This window comes from Hippichthys cyanospilos, chromosome 5 (assembly GCF_059441005.1).
Source record: "Hippichthys cyanospilos isolate Australia breed blue-spotted pipefish chromosome 5, RoL_Hcya_1.0, whole genome shotgun sequence".
In the NCBI taxonomy this organism is placed as follows: Eukaryota; Metazoa; Chordata; class Actinopteri; order Syngnathiformes; family Syngnathidae; genus Hippichthys; species Hippichthys cyanospilos.
Window position 1 is genome coordinate 17,853,286 of NC_142373.1, and position 17,589 is coordinate 17,870,874.

Genomic DNA, 17,589 nt, shown 5'->3' on the forward strand with positions numbered 1-17,589 from the left:
TATGAGCTTAGCTTTTTTGCATTCTGAAGAGGATTCATATTTAAAAAATGCATATCTGATGATGCAATTATAACGATGTTCTTATCAGTCTTCACATGCCAAGAGACAAGTGCTTTGATAACTCCTGTGAGACAGCATTTGTGATCCTCTTAAGCTGGTTTACAAGCAAAGGATGAACAGCAAATGTCTACGTGCGAAGAAATATGAAAAGCATGCTGCTGTACATATGTCCGGAGGCACTTCATAATCATAGTGATTGAGATTGTATCTCGGGGAGTTTCTCTTTGAACAATTACTGTATATCATCACTGACTGACGGGTCAGTTTCTTTCCTTGTTTTTTTTTTTTTTAAACAATATACATAAGAAAAGAATACGCAGGAGACAGGGAAGAGGGAAGGGAAACATTATTGGCCAGCCTCCACATGGCTTTGTAGTATTGACTTACAAATTATTGACAAATCGTATGTTTGTATATTGCATTGGGAAATACCAATACAATTTATTATGGCATTGATGCTAGGGTAGTAAGTCACTTATTCCTGTTTTGGTGATTGATTGACTCTGTGCAGGATGTAGCTCCACTTCAGCCCTGCAGCATTCGGATTACGCTGTGAAGACCTACTACTGTGACTAAACTTTAGGATCCAGATTGTTCAAAGAAATGCACCATTGCTTTCATGACATTTTTTTTTGGTCTTCGTTTTTGTTTACCAGGAGATTGTGGACAAAGACGGCAACAGCAAGCTCCTTTCCTTCACCATCCCCTCATTATCCAAACCATCCATTTATCACGAGGTGAGGAAAAAACATTTTAAACCCTGTTTGCATTTGCAATGAGACAACGCGATGATTCACCGCCAACCTTGACTTGCAGCTATATGTTAAGTCATTCATTAACGCAGGTTAGTAAAATGACACCCTGGAAAAGAGCACACACAGAGAGGAGTGTGTTTCAACCTACTCCAAGAGTTTATTAAATGCTTTCGATAAGACGGGAGCGTGCGGCTCAGGCTGAATGCGATTTCTAACCGTAACAGCATGCTAGAGAAGGTTGAGCATCCATGCTGAGAAAATAAAGCAAACTTCGCCGGTTTTAGCATAGCTTTGAGTCGCTCTATAAATTAATCCATCCTGTCTTCATTGCGTGCAACGTTCTTAAGAGAAAAAAAAAAAAGAAAACCATCAGTTTAACCCCTGGGTGTCTGGGGATTTTTCACTAGCCTGGCCTCATTAGCACCCAACTTGGGCTGACTTTGAAATGATCAAAACATCGTCAAATGTAAAAAAATATTTTCAACCCCTCAAAATGTTCGGTGGCATCAGCCCAATCCATACATATTTTACATTTTTGGAAAGGGGAACCTCTGCTCCCTTTATGTACAAAAATTGGAAAAATGCAATAATAGTAAATTAAGTATGCTATACATTTATGAAATTGAAATAGCAATATTTATTAGTTCATACAGTATTATTAGTTTTGAAGACTGGCATTATGGGAGTCCTGGCTAAGCCAAACATCGAAGTTAATGAAAGGCTTGCAAATGTCATAAATTTGCCGTCAGTACCACCTTTTGGTTTTCTGGTGTCGGTACAAACATTTTTATTGCACCCAATTTGCCAGTTGCCATTGAAAGGATTAATGCAAAAATCGGGGGAAATGCATGATAAAACATCATGTTTTCAATATCTTCAAAATTGACAATATTTCCAAATTTGAGTAGTAGTAAATGAGCCTGAAATGCGCTAAATTTGACACCAATTCTAAATACTTGCAAACAGGAGGTCGGAAAGTACACCCTGTACTTTCCGACCTCCTGTTTGCAAGTATTTAGAATGCATATCAAAAGTCATCATGTTTTGACAATCTATGCAATAGCATTTTTTAGATATATATGATAGTTTCCACTCTGTTATCAGAATGGGTTTGATTGGCATTGTCAGTGACAAGTATGTATAGGAATTATAACTTTATTAACTTGACTAAGTCTGTATTTACTATGGAATGTAACATTGCTATCACATTCTCATATATGGCAAATTTTGTTGTGCGTTTGTATTTTTAAGCCTTCAAGCTTAGGCTCCATAGCCTTGACAGAGGGGGCTCTGTGTCAACACGATCTGATCCGAGTGGTGTACAGCGGCCTCCACCCTCAGAGAGAGACCTTCACGGCTCAGAACAGGTACGTTGAAACGAGCTAAGTAATAGGCGGACTTCATCACGACTGGGCCTTCCTTTAAGCACATGTGAAAATCCATCTTCAGACTGAAATATCGTTTATGACAAGAGGATCCAAAAAGCTCCTCGGGGGTTGCCGCTCGGCTGCGATGATACACGGCCGGTCGTTTACCTCCACTGCACTCGGTCGATTATAGCTCTTTCCGCCGGAGGTCTTGAGAACCTCGTGCAATGATACTTGCGTGCACGCTCTCCAAGGTGTAAGAATGCTGACGTTTACAGGCAGTGTAAAACACTCCATTGATAGAGCATGTTAAGCCGGCGGAATATAAAAACCTGGCTGAGCCGTGCCGGAATACAAATTTGGCCATGTGATTTAAGCCTTTGTGACATTCATGTGCTTCTGCAGGTTTGAGGTGTTGTGTTTCCTCATGCTGTGCTACAACTCCGCTGTGGTTTACATGCCCCTGTCGTCCTATCAAGCAGTCTGCAGAATGAGTTCACGGTGAGCAATGCAAGCACGGACAGAAAATACATTAAGTAAATATCTTCAACATAAATATATGGGACCTTGGCTTAAATATCCTCTTCTTCCTCGTCTCTGAAGCGCGATGCTTTATTTTTCTATTGCACTCATTTGTACTGCACTTAATATTAGAATTGCAATGTCACCTTAATGTACAAAATGTACAGCCTCTTTGGGGCAGGTGGGCTATTACATTTCGCTGCTGGAACATTTATCGTTTGGGGTTTTTGCCCATTAATGATGTCATGGCAGATGATGCTCATAAACTCATTGTACTCATTGAACTGGGGTTGTCAAGCTTGGTTTCCCTAATCCATGGGTCCACGAGCCATTGTTTTGCCATATTTACATTGTTATATTAAAAAAAAACGAGGGCATATGTAGGCATTTTTTCATGAACAATGTTTCAATAAAACTAATATAATTGACCAAAAACTCTTCCCTGCCAAATTAAAAGATCCGATGTGATTTTCTTCACATCATTCTAACATTTGTAAGTGAAGTAGTTTAAAAACAATAAACAAAAACAAGATATCAAAGTTATTACAGGAACAAAGTCCTCGTTTTTAGTGAAAATGTTATTTTTTGCTTTTTCTCCATTGTTAAATGTCACAATATTATGACTATTCTTGTGAACATCAACTGATGTTTTCCTGTATCAGACAGTGAAAGAATGACACATTTTTAAAATTAAAAAATAAAAACTTAAAATCTTAAAATTTCTTATCTGTTTTACCTACCCCAAAAATAAAAGCTCTTTTAAAGTAAAACTTTTAAATCTTAAAATTTCCATCAAGTTTTACCTACCCCAAATGTGAAACCTCTTAGAAAATTTAAGATTTAAATTTTTTTTTAAGTCTTACTGTCTGATAAAGAGGAAAACAACAGTTGATTTTAACGAGACAGAATGAAGGTTGTTCACGTAGCTTGTGAAAATGCTCAAATGTTTTCCCTTGAGAAATTTTTCATTCTAACACAATTTTTCTAACAATATTGATTCAAATACAAAAATAAACATCTAAATGTCCACAGAATAGTTTGATTGGCATGAACATTTTGAGGGGTTCCTTTGCCCCATTAGCTTTGAGAACCCCGCGTAATTAACTGCACCTATCATCACACAATTTTTGTTTTCTGTTTTCTTCTTTTTGATTTTTACTACGATGTTTTGCGGTCTGTGAGAATCAATATGTGAGTCACAAGATGAGTCTTTGTTCTCCGAGGCTTTCGCTAGTAATGGCGCCGCTGCAGTGCGCACACTATTTTGGAATGAGTGAAGACTTCCACGCTGCGAGCAGGCAGACGAGGCCTGGAGCGAGCTCACATTAGACAGACGGCAAGGTTTCACTGTGGAGATTGCAGAGCGCTATAACAATGCTCGGCAGCCGAGTCAAGCCGCTTGGCGTCCACGAAGTGCTCACAACTGTTGTTGAATGTGTGTGTGTGCCACCCTCAGGTTGTGTGTGTGCGGTTTCCCGCGGCAGCAGCAGAAACTCTGGAGGGAGCCTTGCAACCGCGTACTCTTGGACCCTGAGTTCATGGTGCAAATGCTGACTGCCGTTTATCATGCCATGTAAGTCTCTCAGCCGATTGGTTGTCATTAATGCTCGGCGATCACTTCTTTGGGTACGGTTGCGCAATCAATTAAAGGAGCTCATGCACTGTAGTCTTCGTAGTAGTTTTTCTTCGCTACAATCACTATCATGAATGTATTGTTAACCCGTAACTCTTTTAGTGACAAGTGAAGGCCGACAGAATATTGTGTGCTAGGTCTATGTAAATATGTAAGATTGATTTCCATTCCCTACTTTGAATTGCATGTAGGTAATATCTGTGTTGTAAGTGTGGAAACACTGCCATCCAATGGTTGCAGTTATCACTACAGTACTCAATTGAGTTTAGATTAGGTAAGCATTAATCAAGGGTGTCAGCTATCCTCCATAAAAAATCATAATTAATGAGATTTAAATTAATTATTTATTATTGTTATTTCTATTTAAAAAAACGAGAATTCTCATTCATGGCACTGAAAGATTTAAAAGGACCTCTAGGACAGGGATTCGCAAAGGGTTGTATAAGTACCTCTCGGGTTAACAAAGACACTTCAGGGGATAACATGGGAGATTAATAGGGACTCTGCAGGTATCAGCAAATTTTATTTAATCCAATGCCATGTCAGGAAAAGTTTTCTTTTCAAATTAAGAACAAATCAATTGCAACATGAAACATCAAATTGACATGATTTATTGTGACTCCTATGTAAACAATGTATGCCTTTATTAAGTTTGTATACAGATGCATTATCATTATCATGGCACAATTTTTTTTTACTATTTATTTGACGTTAGTGTCAGGCACAACAATCATTTGTCATTTTGCGATTGTGTGCGTGCATTAGACAAGTGTAGACCAACTGCTCTCCAACGTGGCATGCAAACACTCAGAGTGCCAAGGACAGACACTCGCAGACTGATTACATCAGCAATGCGCCGGGGGAGCAGGTGATTTCATCCCTCATGATAACGGCCGATGCAAAGCTGATTACGGCCTACACGATGATATCTCGTCCTCAGTGGGGGGGGGGGGGGGGGCACCTCCCTCGATTTTGCAGTGACGCATATCATCACTATTTAGCGTGAAGCCCCAAACCGAGTGTGACCAATCCACTGTCGGCTTAATTTTTCATCCTAGGAGGCACAGAAGCAATCGGATTGGTCAGACGGAATACATGTGTATGAAGATAAAATAATGTTCTTTTTTTCTTTTATTTTTTAATCTTGGCCACCTCATTTCCATGCCCTGCTTTGAATATATCCTCATTCCTGGCTGAGCCTTCAGTGCCACAGTAAGAGAAGGTGGCAAGCACAACAAAAATGAACATCAATCAGCCATTCTGCTGTCACATTAGGCTTTTAAATGCATTTTCCTCAAAATGTTCCCTGCCCTTTTCAAACTGAAATTCATTCATTATCCTCTCTCTTGAGGACAAAGGGAACACAGCGCCTTTGCTCCTGAGGCAGGATCAAACATTCTTTTGTTCACTCATTTCTCCAATGCGGTCATGTAATCTCACATATTAGGTTTGATGACATTCATGTAGGGTGGCGCGGTGGAACAGTGGTTAGCACGTCCGCCTCACAGTTCCGAGTTCAAAATCCATCCCGCTCGTGGAGTTTGCATGTTCTCCCCGAGCCTGCGTGGGTTCTCTCCGGCTCTCCAAAAACATCCATGACAGGTGTATTGGACACACTAAATTTTTCTTAGGTGTGACTGGGTGCGTGAATGGTTCTTCGCCTGTGTGTGCCCTGAAATTGTCTGGCAACCATTTCGTGGTGTCCTCTGCCTACTGCCCGATGGCAGCTGGGATAGGTACCAGCAAGCCTGCGACATATGTGAGGATAAGCAGCTATAGAAAATGGATGGATGGGTATTTGTGTAGCAGGGATAAGCATATCACAGAAATGACCTGATAGTTTTGTTTTTTGTTTTTTTTTTGCAACCAGCAAGAGACGCTGATGATTCAGGCTATTTCACTTTTATGCCTACATAACAAATTGATCCCAGCTCTACGATGAGCCTCTTTTTCTTCTCTGAGCCACTGACAATTGTTTGCAGTGACAGGTCATATTTTGGGGGAGCTACAATGAAAGCCTCCTAACTAATTATAAGCAAGCGTTTTAAAAAAAACACCAATAGCATGAGTCATTTGGCCACTAGATGGTTTGCGTTTTCCCCTCTGCATTAATTGAGCCAATTGGAAATGATCCCAAACTTGTGATATCTTGCTTCTTGATGGCATCTATCTCTCTTGCTGCCATTGTGTCTGCAAGAAAAGTCGGTGTCGAAAATGGTTTCAGCAGAGCTTCTTTTTGTCAAACTAATTTTAGTCGACTTACCAGACCTGGTTGACTTTTTTCCCCCCAGTCCTAATCATATCCTTGACACTGTTGTGTATCTTTGTTTTGCCCAGATACAATGGAGAGTGGGAAATGGGTCGGGAAGCTTTGGAGGATGTTCTGTACAGAGCCCAGCTGGAGCTTTACTCTCAACCTCTCTTGGTAAACAACAGGTTGCACGCCCATAGATTTCAAAGTCCAGTCCTCGAGGGTTGGTGTCTTGCATGTTTTCGATGCATTCCGCCCAAACACACCTGGTTCAAATGATTAGGATAGTTTTCAAGCTCCTGCCGAACTTGCTGATAATCTAATCATTTGAATCAGGTGTTCTTGGGAGAGGAACCTGGAAAACACAAAGGACCCCGGCCCTTGAGAACCGGAGCTTGACACTTGTGGGTTACACAATGTGTCAGTCCGTTCAACCGTTCTTATCAGGCTTCCACGTTAATGTCCCTTATACGTTATATCACCTCACAGCTGGGCAACGCCATGAAGAACTCGCTGCCAGAAAGTGCTCCCAATGAACCGCAGGGGCGTAAAGTTCTACAGGTGGAAGTGACACCCACCATTAGCCGCATCTCCATCTCAGCCATCACCACTGCCTCCATCCGACGCCACCGCTGGAAGAGAGAGGGTGAGGCTACGCAAATTGACAGCACGCTCGTCAAGTACCATTTCTGTCCTCACCATTTTATCACCATATGAAAGTAATGCAAATATTTATTATAACGTGATGTTTTCCAACGTGTGAAAGGTCGCAAGAAGGAGCTTTTAGGTGAGAAAATGATTTGAATCATATTTTAGTCTTCTGAGCAGTGTGAAAGAATCCTGCCACACCATTAGCACTGCGCAAAATGGTGTCTCCTGTCACTTTCTGTACTAGTTGTCTTGTAGTTTGTGTCTCACTGCCGCATATTCTTTCGTCACCCACCTCTTTCGCAAAAAGTCATGACAAAATGGTGCTCATCACTCTCGTAGGTTGCTTTTAGGATTGTAGCGTTTATTTTTGTTTTGTGGCTGTCGAGACCAGAGGTGGTCGCAGTAGCGAGGCTCGTTGCCACTAAAGAACCATATTTCCCCGTCTGTCTCGTTGACTCCCAGATTGTTTTGACTACTCGAGCGACGCGGAGTCGAGCGTCACCGTCGCTCGCCCTAGTCCCGCCCAACACCCTTCGGCCAATGGGCAGAGAGAAGGGGGTACTCACCGCCACCACCATCACAGCAGCAGCATCATTCCCCCCATCACACTTGAGGGTAGGGCACAGGGGCGGACACCCTGAGAAACAACCACCCAAAACTCACCCTCCTCCTCCTCCTCCTCCACTTCATGAGCTTTGCGGGATTTCGCTTTGCTGCCTCTGCATTCCCTTATAGTAACCCGTCAGCCCCATTTTCACCAAGCGAGTACTTTTTGGTTCGGTCCAACACCTGTTATTTAAATATATAATTTAAAATCTCTCAAAATGACAGAACATTTTGGCTTATGTAGAATTTGACTTCAGTTAGATGTAATTCAAAGTAAAAAGTGTGGATTAATATAGCTGATGTTAGCACGTCTGTTTTTTTTTTAGCAGACATCATCAGATGCCATAAAATAATGGCAATAACAAATATTTTCAACCACTGAATGACCACCTTTTCTTATTAGATTCGGGGGCGAGTTTTTGACAAATAGCTCTCGACAAGGGATGGGATAGTCTGATGATCATAGACAAACCATTATATTTGTCAGTGTTTTTATTCTTGATACAACCTTTGAACCTCCAATAAAATGACAATATTGCAGCCGAAAGTTGCCCTGTGATTGGCTGGCAACTTGTTCAGGGTGTACCCCACCCACTGCCCAAAGACAGCTGGAATAGGCTCCAGTATGCCGGTGACCCCGGTGAGGATAAGCAGCGAAGAAAATGGATGCATATTGCAGCCAAAAGTATTGTTGGATACCGATATTAATCAGATACAATATCAGCAGGAGTGCTTTTTAAAAAAAAATTCTCATCCAGTCAAACTATTCAGTAGTGGTGCTACGGATCAGAAAACCCAAGTTTTGGATGACAGATTTGACTTGCGATTATGATTTTGTAGAATAAGTTATGTCATTAAAAATAAATTGTCCTGCAAGGTCCAGATACTACTGGATTGAAGAGCAGGAATGGAGTTTGGAATGGACTGCCTGTGGCGTAATAAAATCAGTCATGTCGAATGTAACCGATGAGATCCAATACGTTTATGTTTTTATTTTTTTAGGGGGCAACTGATATTGGACCAAAAGCTGATACTAAACTGTACTACTTGGTGGAAACATGGCTTTAACCTGTCCACATCCTTAGCTAACAGCTCGCTGCTCTTTGCCCGACGAGAATGGAAGAAATGCCAATTTTGGCTTGGAAGTGAGGCCAGCGGCCTTTTTGCATGGGCCTGCCGAAAACCTCTCGGTCTCCCTCCCACACGCGCATTCTTACTTTGGCCCTTGTCACTCACTGAGTCATAGAGGCTGTCCTTTCTCGTCCTTATAAGAAGATCAAGTAGATCCGTTTTAGATGACTGGCAGAGCACCTGACACCTTGTTTCCACGCTGCGCTTCACTAGACGGCTTCTTCGTTGGCCCCCCTTTCATATGGGCGGCTCTCGTTCTCTTTTGCAGTCCAGCAGCGTTAGTGATTGCCATGTCACATTTCTTCCTCGGCTCAGTGAGTGGGAACGAGCCCTCTGTCATGCATGCCCAAGCTTCGCCAAGCTTTCCAGAGTCCCTCCAGACGCCTAACAATATACGTGACAAGGTCGAGTCAATGGCTCTGATTTGTATTCGGAAAATGTTAAGCGGTGCCATAGAGATCCATTAATTGCCAAGGTCCAACCATTCAGCCCATTTTGTCTTATAGGAAGTCTCTATTTCTGTGTGTGCTTTTTGGAAATTTAACCTATGACGCGAAAGAAAGCACTCCTCAGTTGTCTGCATGTTTTTTTTTTCCCCTTGAAAGTTCGTTCTGCAGCTCTTCCAATGGAGAGGACTGCAAAGGAGGCTCTTGTGTGTGCTAACTGGATTGCATGTTCGTTTCATGCTCGTCCTTGTGTTGACCAGGAGCTTGAAAATCTATACACTGGCCAAAATTACACAGTGTCAAGCCATTTCATACAGAGTGTATAGGAAATCGATTGTAAGCTTCTGTTGTGACAAAGGATATCACAAATAATTCACTCTGTATGACACATGCATCAATTTATCTCTGTAGAAGACGTTTGGTCAATGCGCGGCAGGGTTTTTATTTATGCTGCTTTTCTCACTCCTGTTAGATGTCACTAATTTATTTACTTATGTGTCTTAGACACGTTTGAAGCTCTCTGTTGAATGTGTGAACGCGCTAGTCTGGCCCAGTTGCCTTGCGGACTTGTCAGCACAAAGCGCCGCGTCATCAATCTCTTGAGACGTTTGGAGCGGCCTCGGCACTCTCCGCAGATTAGCGACCTGGACTTGGCCGGCCAGTCATGTGACCAAGTGCTGCCGCAGGAGAAATAAATGATGGAGAGCATGCGTCTTCCCCCGCCCTCGTGTTCTTTTGCATGTGAAAACGGATCCTTTTCTGCTCCGTCCGTTTAGCTTGCTCGTCCCGACTGTGCATGATGGAGACCGACTGCTGTCTCTCTCGACTGTCCTTTTTTTTTTCCTAACTGTCTTCATCCCTTCTAACCAGTGAATGAGGATGTTCTTTAATTCACACCAATGCAGAGCCTGATAGGAAAACTGTCGTCTCCTGGGTTAAACACTGTATCATGCTAAAGTCTTCAGCCTCTCCAATTTTTTTTAAATGACTTTATTCAATGCTAGCAATTTGCACTGATAATAACATTAGAGTGCTAGCTCATTTTTAAGCATGGAATTAAAGTAACCTTCCCCCCATTGTAAATCCTTGGCAGACAGAAGGGATTTTCAATCCAAAATTATGCACCACTACCCTCTGCTGGCGTTTGGCTCATTACCATGCCTAAAATGCTTGCAAAGGGGAAAAACATCAGACCCTTATTATACATATTAAACAGCATAACTAATTCTTGGCACTGACAATTTGGATTCTAATGAAAGATGTACATTCTTATCTTTTCAAGAGCTAAAGGTGGTCTTACAGTATAGGTTAGCAAATGTTGTTTGTCAGTGAGCCTTCAATGTTCATCATCAACATCAACATCTAAGAATAAAAGGATCCGGTTCACTGTGAATAGTAGTGATGGGAAAATGAAGCTTCATGATCCACTTCTGACATATTTTTACTCCTCTGGATGGTGCGGTTGGTGAAAAGATAATGGCTTGTGAAAGATAGATGTATTATATTTCCACTGCAACTTTAACCTCTGGAAGTCCGGGGACTTTTCACTAGCCCGGCTGTATTATCACTCAACTTGGGCCGAAAAATTTTGAAACTGAGTCAGAGTCATTTTGAAAGGGTCATCATCCAATATATAAATTTATTAAATGAATTTTGAATTTTGCATTATGGGAGTCCAGGCTAAGCCAACCATCGAAGTCATTGAAAGGCCTGCAAATGTCAAGTTGGCCAATAGTGCCACTCGGAGGTTTTGGAGTGTCAACACAAAACTTGTTATTGTGCCCCGTTCTCAAGTTGCCGTTGAAAGCATTAATGCAAAAATAGCGGGAAATGCATGATAAAACATCAGGTTTTCAATATGTTCAAAATTGACAATATTGACAATATTTCCAATATTGAATGTCAGTAAATGAGCCTGACATCTTTTCAGTGTAAGGTACACAACAGCTGTTGTGTACCTTACACTGAAAAGATGTCTCTGTACGACTTCTTTTTTCGAAAGAGGTCTCCACATGACCTCTTTTCATCTGTGAAGCCCTTTGAGACTTCGGTGATTTAGGGCTATACAAATAACATTTGATTGATTGATTGATTGATTGATTGATTGATTGACGTGAGCTAAATTTGACACCTATAGGGTGTACTGCTTGACCTCCCATTTGCAAGCATTTAGAAGGAATGACAGCATGGCATAATGAAAGTCGTCATGTTATGACAATCTATGCATTTTGCCCTCCGTGTTTGTTTGTTTTGTTTTATTTTAAACAAACTTTCCTTTGCTATCACACATCAGAAACATCAAAAAGCCCGAGGTGGGTCAAGATTTCCCGGTCAAGATTTCCCCCAGGGTTTAAACCAACAGTGCCATCTAGGGGAGCAGAAAATATCAAAAGTGTTTGATGAGGCTCCATTTTCTCTTCACTCATGAATAGCACTTTAGCCTTACATGTGTGTGATAATCATAGCTAAAAACAAAAAAGTTTGGCCTAAGACTTTAGCACAACATTCATTCACAGGTCTTGGCTCAAGGTCAGTATGTTCGATCTTGAATTATTCTTGTTTTTTGCACAGCTCATGATGCTGTATGGACTGAGCTGTACTTGAAAATGATTTTTTATCCTGTTCTCATATTTAATTTTAAAACAACAAATGTGATCAACCTAGACGCAGACGGTATGAGCGGCGGCGAGGATTCCTTCAACGCAAACGACCCAGATGAGGGTTTCTCCTCCGGGGCGTCCAACAGCAGCCAGCCTTGCGGCACCAAGGCGGGTGGCGTCAGCGGTGGTCTGAAGGCCGGCGGCGGCGGCAGCAGCATCAAGAAAGCCATCACGGCCCGACTGTCGCGGGACAAGGAGCGCGACAGGCCCGAGGCGGCCAAACAGGCCGAGGCGTCGGCGGAGGTCAAGCGGCAGCACCAGAGGAAGCAGTCGCCCCCGGCCAGCATCCGTCTCGACGCCATCCAGCTAAGTCCCATCAAGAAGCACCTGAGCTTCCCTTCCGGGCCACCGCTGGTACGAACTGGCAGCACCTCTTCCAGTAAGTCTTTTGACTGCATGGCCTTCAGCCAGAACGGCGGCAGACAAGAACAGGAGGGCGGCGGCGGAGGCCCGGGCCAAGGCGACGGGCATCTCGCCGCCGGCTCCCACCGCCATTCCACCGCCAGCCTGCAGGAGGGTCACCTGATCAGGCCGGACGACCCTCTTCTGTCCCCGGGGGCGCCCCTCACCAAGCAGTCCCGTTCCCCCAGCTTCAACATGCAGATCATATCGCAGGTTTAACATGTGCAGTAGATATAACAAATGTATGCGCACCCCTGTTCACGTCATCTTTTTGTGATATGAAACTTTTTACATCTGTTGACCACAAAACAAAAGATGTAAAAACAAACAGTTGAGATCTTGTAGATGCACAAGTACGCACGCCGTCCTGTCACCGAGGGGTGTGGCTGTCTTCAGAATTGACCAATCGTATTCATACTTTTTACCTGGACCGTTTAAAGTGCCTCTGACACCCTGTTTAAAGTTTAGATGTTCTACTTGGCTTTTCCTGACATTTTCTCCTTTCAAGCAGAAGGCAGAGGAGGTTGTGCTAACACTCACTGCTAATTGGAACTGTTCGTAATTCCCCCCACCTTGATTGACGCAGGCCTCAAATGCCATTGAAGAAAATCAGTCCTTGAACATAGATACAGCCAGCACCATATTTGACTGCAGGTATGTTGATGTTCTAAGACTCATTACTGTTGTTTGCACCAAACGGCTTTTTGAAATATGGCCGATAAGTTCAACCTTGGTTTCATCTTTCTTTAAAGATAAGACTTTTTAAAAGGCAGCTATTTTTAAGACCCTTCTTTATCTTAATTTAAAACAATACTGAAACAAGTCCCTGGGATTGAATACGCCTTTGGCATTAGATGATTTAAACGACTATTAATGGCCAGAAATTCCTGCATCCTTTCTTGTATGGCTGCTCTCCTCTTGGTAGCCTCCCTGACCATTTTTTTAACATAAGTTTATTCATTTTACAGGGGTCTCCAGTTAACGGCAATGTTTGTTTGGTGCCATATTTTTCGATTGAATGACAATTGCCTTTATCATGGTAGCTGGAGTTTGTTTTGTCATTTGAAATTATTACAGTGAAAATGTCAAGAGAAGACTACAAGAAGAACTGAACTTATTTTGTGGTAAATCTGTAGCACTTAAAATTGTGGTAGGCGTGTACACTTTTGCAATGAGATGATTTTTGCTCATCTTCTGGAAAATATGTTATAAAATTCAATTGTGGTCGAAGGTGCAATTAATTGTGTAAAATGCTCCAAATTTATTTATATTCCGATCTGTTTAGAGATCACAAAACCTTTGCATTTGAACAGGGGTGTGTAGACTTTCTATATCCACTGCATGTGTGTGGATGTGTGTGTTTGTGTGTACACCTTTTAATCATGGAAAAGAGGTGATTCCTCAGGCTGCTTTGAGGGGACTGTCTCGGTAGTGGTTCAATGGCATTTCACCTTTAGTTTGAGTCGACATTCACTCAGCAATAAGTCCTCCGCAGAAGGCGTCTTTGCGCTTTGTCCTCCCTATTTCCGCCCCTGTCATTCCTGGGCTCATGTGCAATCGCTCTGACAAGCTAAATATTTCCCATGAATTCATTCACCGCCGTTGACGCGTATAGACGTCAAAGGTCCCTTTCTACTGGGCTGGCAGTGAATACGATAATTGCTGTTTCTCAATGTTAGTTTGAGGAGATTTCGGTTATTTTTTAAGTGACAATCCAAAGAAAGAAGTTAGGATGTTTAATATGTTTATTTATGTTAAATGATATACAGAGTTCAATCTGTGCTGTCTAACCAAACAGGAATTAATTAGCCTGCCCAAATCTGTTAACTGGACTTGAGGAAATCACTACTGAAGTCATTATTACTAAATGTAAGGAAAAAAAAAGTGCATATATCCTTCTGAGACATTGACTTTTTATTTGTGTCAAAACTGTGGTGGACATTATTTGTTCTTGGTCAATATCTTTTTCTAATGGTGATAATTTTGTTGTATCACTGAGACAAAACTGACACAGTGGACACAAATAAATAGGCTGGATCTCGGGAGAAATATATATTATAGAAAAATATATATGTGGGTGTGTTTGTGTGCGTAAGCGTAAAGCATTATAGACGGATTTATGCATTTAAATCACTGGATGACTGAGCATTGGCTCTTTATGCTGGCCTTTTCCGCCCTCTAGTGGCGAGTGGCTTTCACAGCATCCTAGTTCGTTTATGCAGCGAGTTGTGGAACATTTTTGCTCTACCTCATTACGGTTTATTTAAGCGCCCGCCATCAATTAGAGGTCATTAGAAATAACTGGATTCATTCAACTGCTACTTTTAAGATGTCTTACTTTTTTTTTTTTTTTTGTAAGTGCAATTGTTGGAATGGGCTCCTCACCTTGTCCGCTCGCCTTACGTCAACTCGCTCGCATGCTCGTCGTACCCCGCCATCTTTTTTTTTTCCACCACACGTGCCAACACTTGTCCTTAAACAAATTATTTGCTCGCCTGTCTTAAGTTGAACACAGTTGTGATTCGTTTTTGTCCCAGTAGTGTACATAACTGCACTTTTTGGCCCTTGTCGTCATACTGTGTCTTTGAAGCGAGGTTACATGGTGATTGTACATACTCGTTTGCTGTAAATGACCCGAGATGACCTACGGGGACCGGCTGGAAAGTTTGTGATTTCTATTTCTCTGTGTCCGCTGTCGTAAAATATGCATGTGGCATTGCCGGAAATGAACACTCGCCATTACGTAACTTGCGTCTCTCACTTTCACCCCGTGCCCAAGTCGTCATAGCGCTGTGGAACCTCCAAAGTCCGACTCATATTCTTGATTTTTTTTTTTTTTTTTTTTTAACTTTATGGGTCGTAAGGCACTAAGAGAAACGCATCTACTTGGTTGCAAATTCTTTAAAAAGTTATTTTTACACAATCCGATTGATGGAGTATTTAAAAATGTTTAGCAAATGCAACCACTATAAATTACATAAGGCCTAGGTTTTTGAACGCACCCAATTAAAAAAAAAAAAAAAGATTTTGCTCTGCAACGCTGACACCAAGTGGTATTTTATAGGTACTGCTGTGTGTGTTTTTTTTTTTTAAAGATCAACTTGAACCGTTACTAGATGTACAGTTGAAGATTAAAATGAATACAATAAAATAATAGGCTTTACAGTCGAACTTAAAAAACAGTTTTCTTTAGTTTTTGTTTTTTTTAGTAAGTCAAATTTACCACTTAACTGTCACAGTATCGTACACAGATATAACTACTCAACCTTTTACACTACCTAATCTATGTGATTTAGGAGGTTTCATTGTTGTCAGGTCCAAATGATTTCAAAGTTCATTTCCAGCTCTGCATGTGTGACAAACATTGTTTTCAATCATTGTGATGCACTTTAAATCCCTTTTACAAGAAAATAATAAAATATAAATATATATCTATATGGAGTATATGATATATGTATACTGTATGTCAATGTGTATACACTCAGTGCAGGGTTTTTAAGTCTCTTCTAAAGAGGTATTTTTCTGTGACGTCGCACCCGCCACACAATGCTGTTTGTGTTCTATCTCTACAGTTAAAAGCTATTTATTGAGTTTTATTTTTTTGAATGCCAAAAGGTCGATTTAGTTCCAGGGGGTCTCAGGAGTTTATTTTACCAAACAAACACAAAAAAAAGACATTTTGAACACTTGGCAGCACCAAACTTTGTGTTCTCGTCATCTGAATGGAATTCTATGCAACATGTATTCCCAGTGTTTCCAAATGCGGAAAATGCTCTCCTTCAACGTGGTGCGTGACCATCTCAGCATTTGTTACCTGAACGCCCCACCAAAAGCACGAGAGAGAAGCAGGCCTGTCGGATGAAAAAGATGCAAGTGTGAGCAACACTTAGGCCGTACACATGGGGAGGGACTTATTTTCAATTGTGTAAATACAAAGAGTATGAAATGGAAACAAATCTGAAATGTAGAGAGAAACGGAGCTGTATATTGTTGAATAAATATTGTGACGTAAGAACGTTTGTTGTCTTATTTTTCTACACAGGTGCAGCTGTTCATTTGATTTAGTCGTTGAATTTAAAAACTTTTTCTCACGTGCAGACAGGAAGATGGATGCCTTTCATGATGCGGACTTTTCTGTATCAAAATTATTTTGCTATGTCATTTTATTCTCAGGCTTTTGACTCCATCCCATTTGGTTAGCCTGCACTGTTTGTATTAGAGACGTTTAAAGACTGCTTCATCTGAGCAGTTCTTGCAAAATGTTTGGATTTCTCTCTCAGGCAAATTGAAACTACTGATAGAAATGACATTTTCTACACACATAGAAATTCATAAATCTGTGGCGCAACAATGCGTTCATTGCCTCATAGGTGCATGACAACATAAAAATAATGACTCATTTTTAATTAATTGTGGGAAAAAGCGACAAAAAAGTAAAATGACCAATTACCAACGTCCTATTTAGGTTTAAATTTGGGTTATACTGTAACAACCCAGGGTGTAAAAAATCTCTGCTTGGACACTCAGTGGGCATTGCCTGGCAACACACGCTGTGATGCCTGGAGATGAAAATGAAACATTGCACCTGCATGTGGCAACACTGTATGAATGTTGTGTTAGGTGTTGTTGTGTTTTCCAAGCCGATCATGACTTCATGTTGGTTGCCGAGCTCATTGGAAGACAAGAAAGGCACTGAAGGTAAGGAGAAAAGTAAAAAAAATGTTGCAGCACAAATCTTGTATCGGGTCGCTAATTTTATTGTTGCGCAGGTGTGCCTGATGAAGTGGCTCAATCCTGTCTCGTTTTTCGCTAAAGCAAAGAAGGGGAAAAGGGTTTATGTTATGGAGCGTCAGATGAGATGTCGACTCAACCAAGTGATCGAGTCCTTCAAAAAGGCAAGAGACACTTCGGCAACACCTGCATTTTGTCTATTTCTTTGATCTTTACTTCAAAGGTATTTCACATCAAATACACAAAGAGGACACTGGGAGCTGAAATTTCACCCAACATGTCTCAAAGTTCAACATGGCACAACCATTTACAGTAATCCCCCAAATATAAGAGGCACCCATATGTGAGACACACCTTTCATTTTGAGGTCAAAT

At 41.4% G+C, this 17,589-nt stretch overlaps 1 protein-coding gene across 4 annotated transcripts in view; it reads left to right on the forward strand.

The window, feature by feature from the left end:
* The window catches only part of hycc2 (hyccin PI4KA lipid kinase complex subunit 2), a 32,826-nt gene extending 16,327 nt beyond the window's left edge, over positions 1–16,499 (forward strand). The window contains exons 6-14 of one of the 4 annotated variants that reach the window (XM_088415388.1): positions 717–797; positions 2,067–2,182; positions 2,588–2,683; positions 4,161–4,277; positions 6,675–6,762; positions 7,078–7,234; positions 7,355–7,375; positions 7,702–7,854; positions 12,087–16,499. In XM_088415388.1, the coding sequence (XP_088271514.1) occupies positions 717–797; positions 2,067–2,182; positions 2,588–2,683; positions 4,161–4,277; positions 6,675–6,762; positions 7,078–7,234; positions 7,355–7,375; positions 7,702–7,854; positions 12,087–12,703 (1,446 nt within the window). In that variant the 3' untranslated portion in view covers positions 12,704–16,499. The remainder of the gene's footprint in view (positions 1–716; positions 798–2,066; positions 2,183–2,587; positions 2,684–4,160; positions 4,278–6,674; positions 6,763–7,077; positions 7,235–7,354; positions 7,376–7,701; positions 7,855–12,086) is intronic. The other 3 variants (XM_088415390.1, XM_088415389.1, XM_088415391.1) reach the window with 3 other exon arrangements.
* The last annotated feature ends 1,090 nt before the right edge of the window (positions 16,500–17,589 follow it).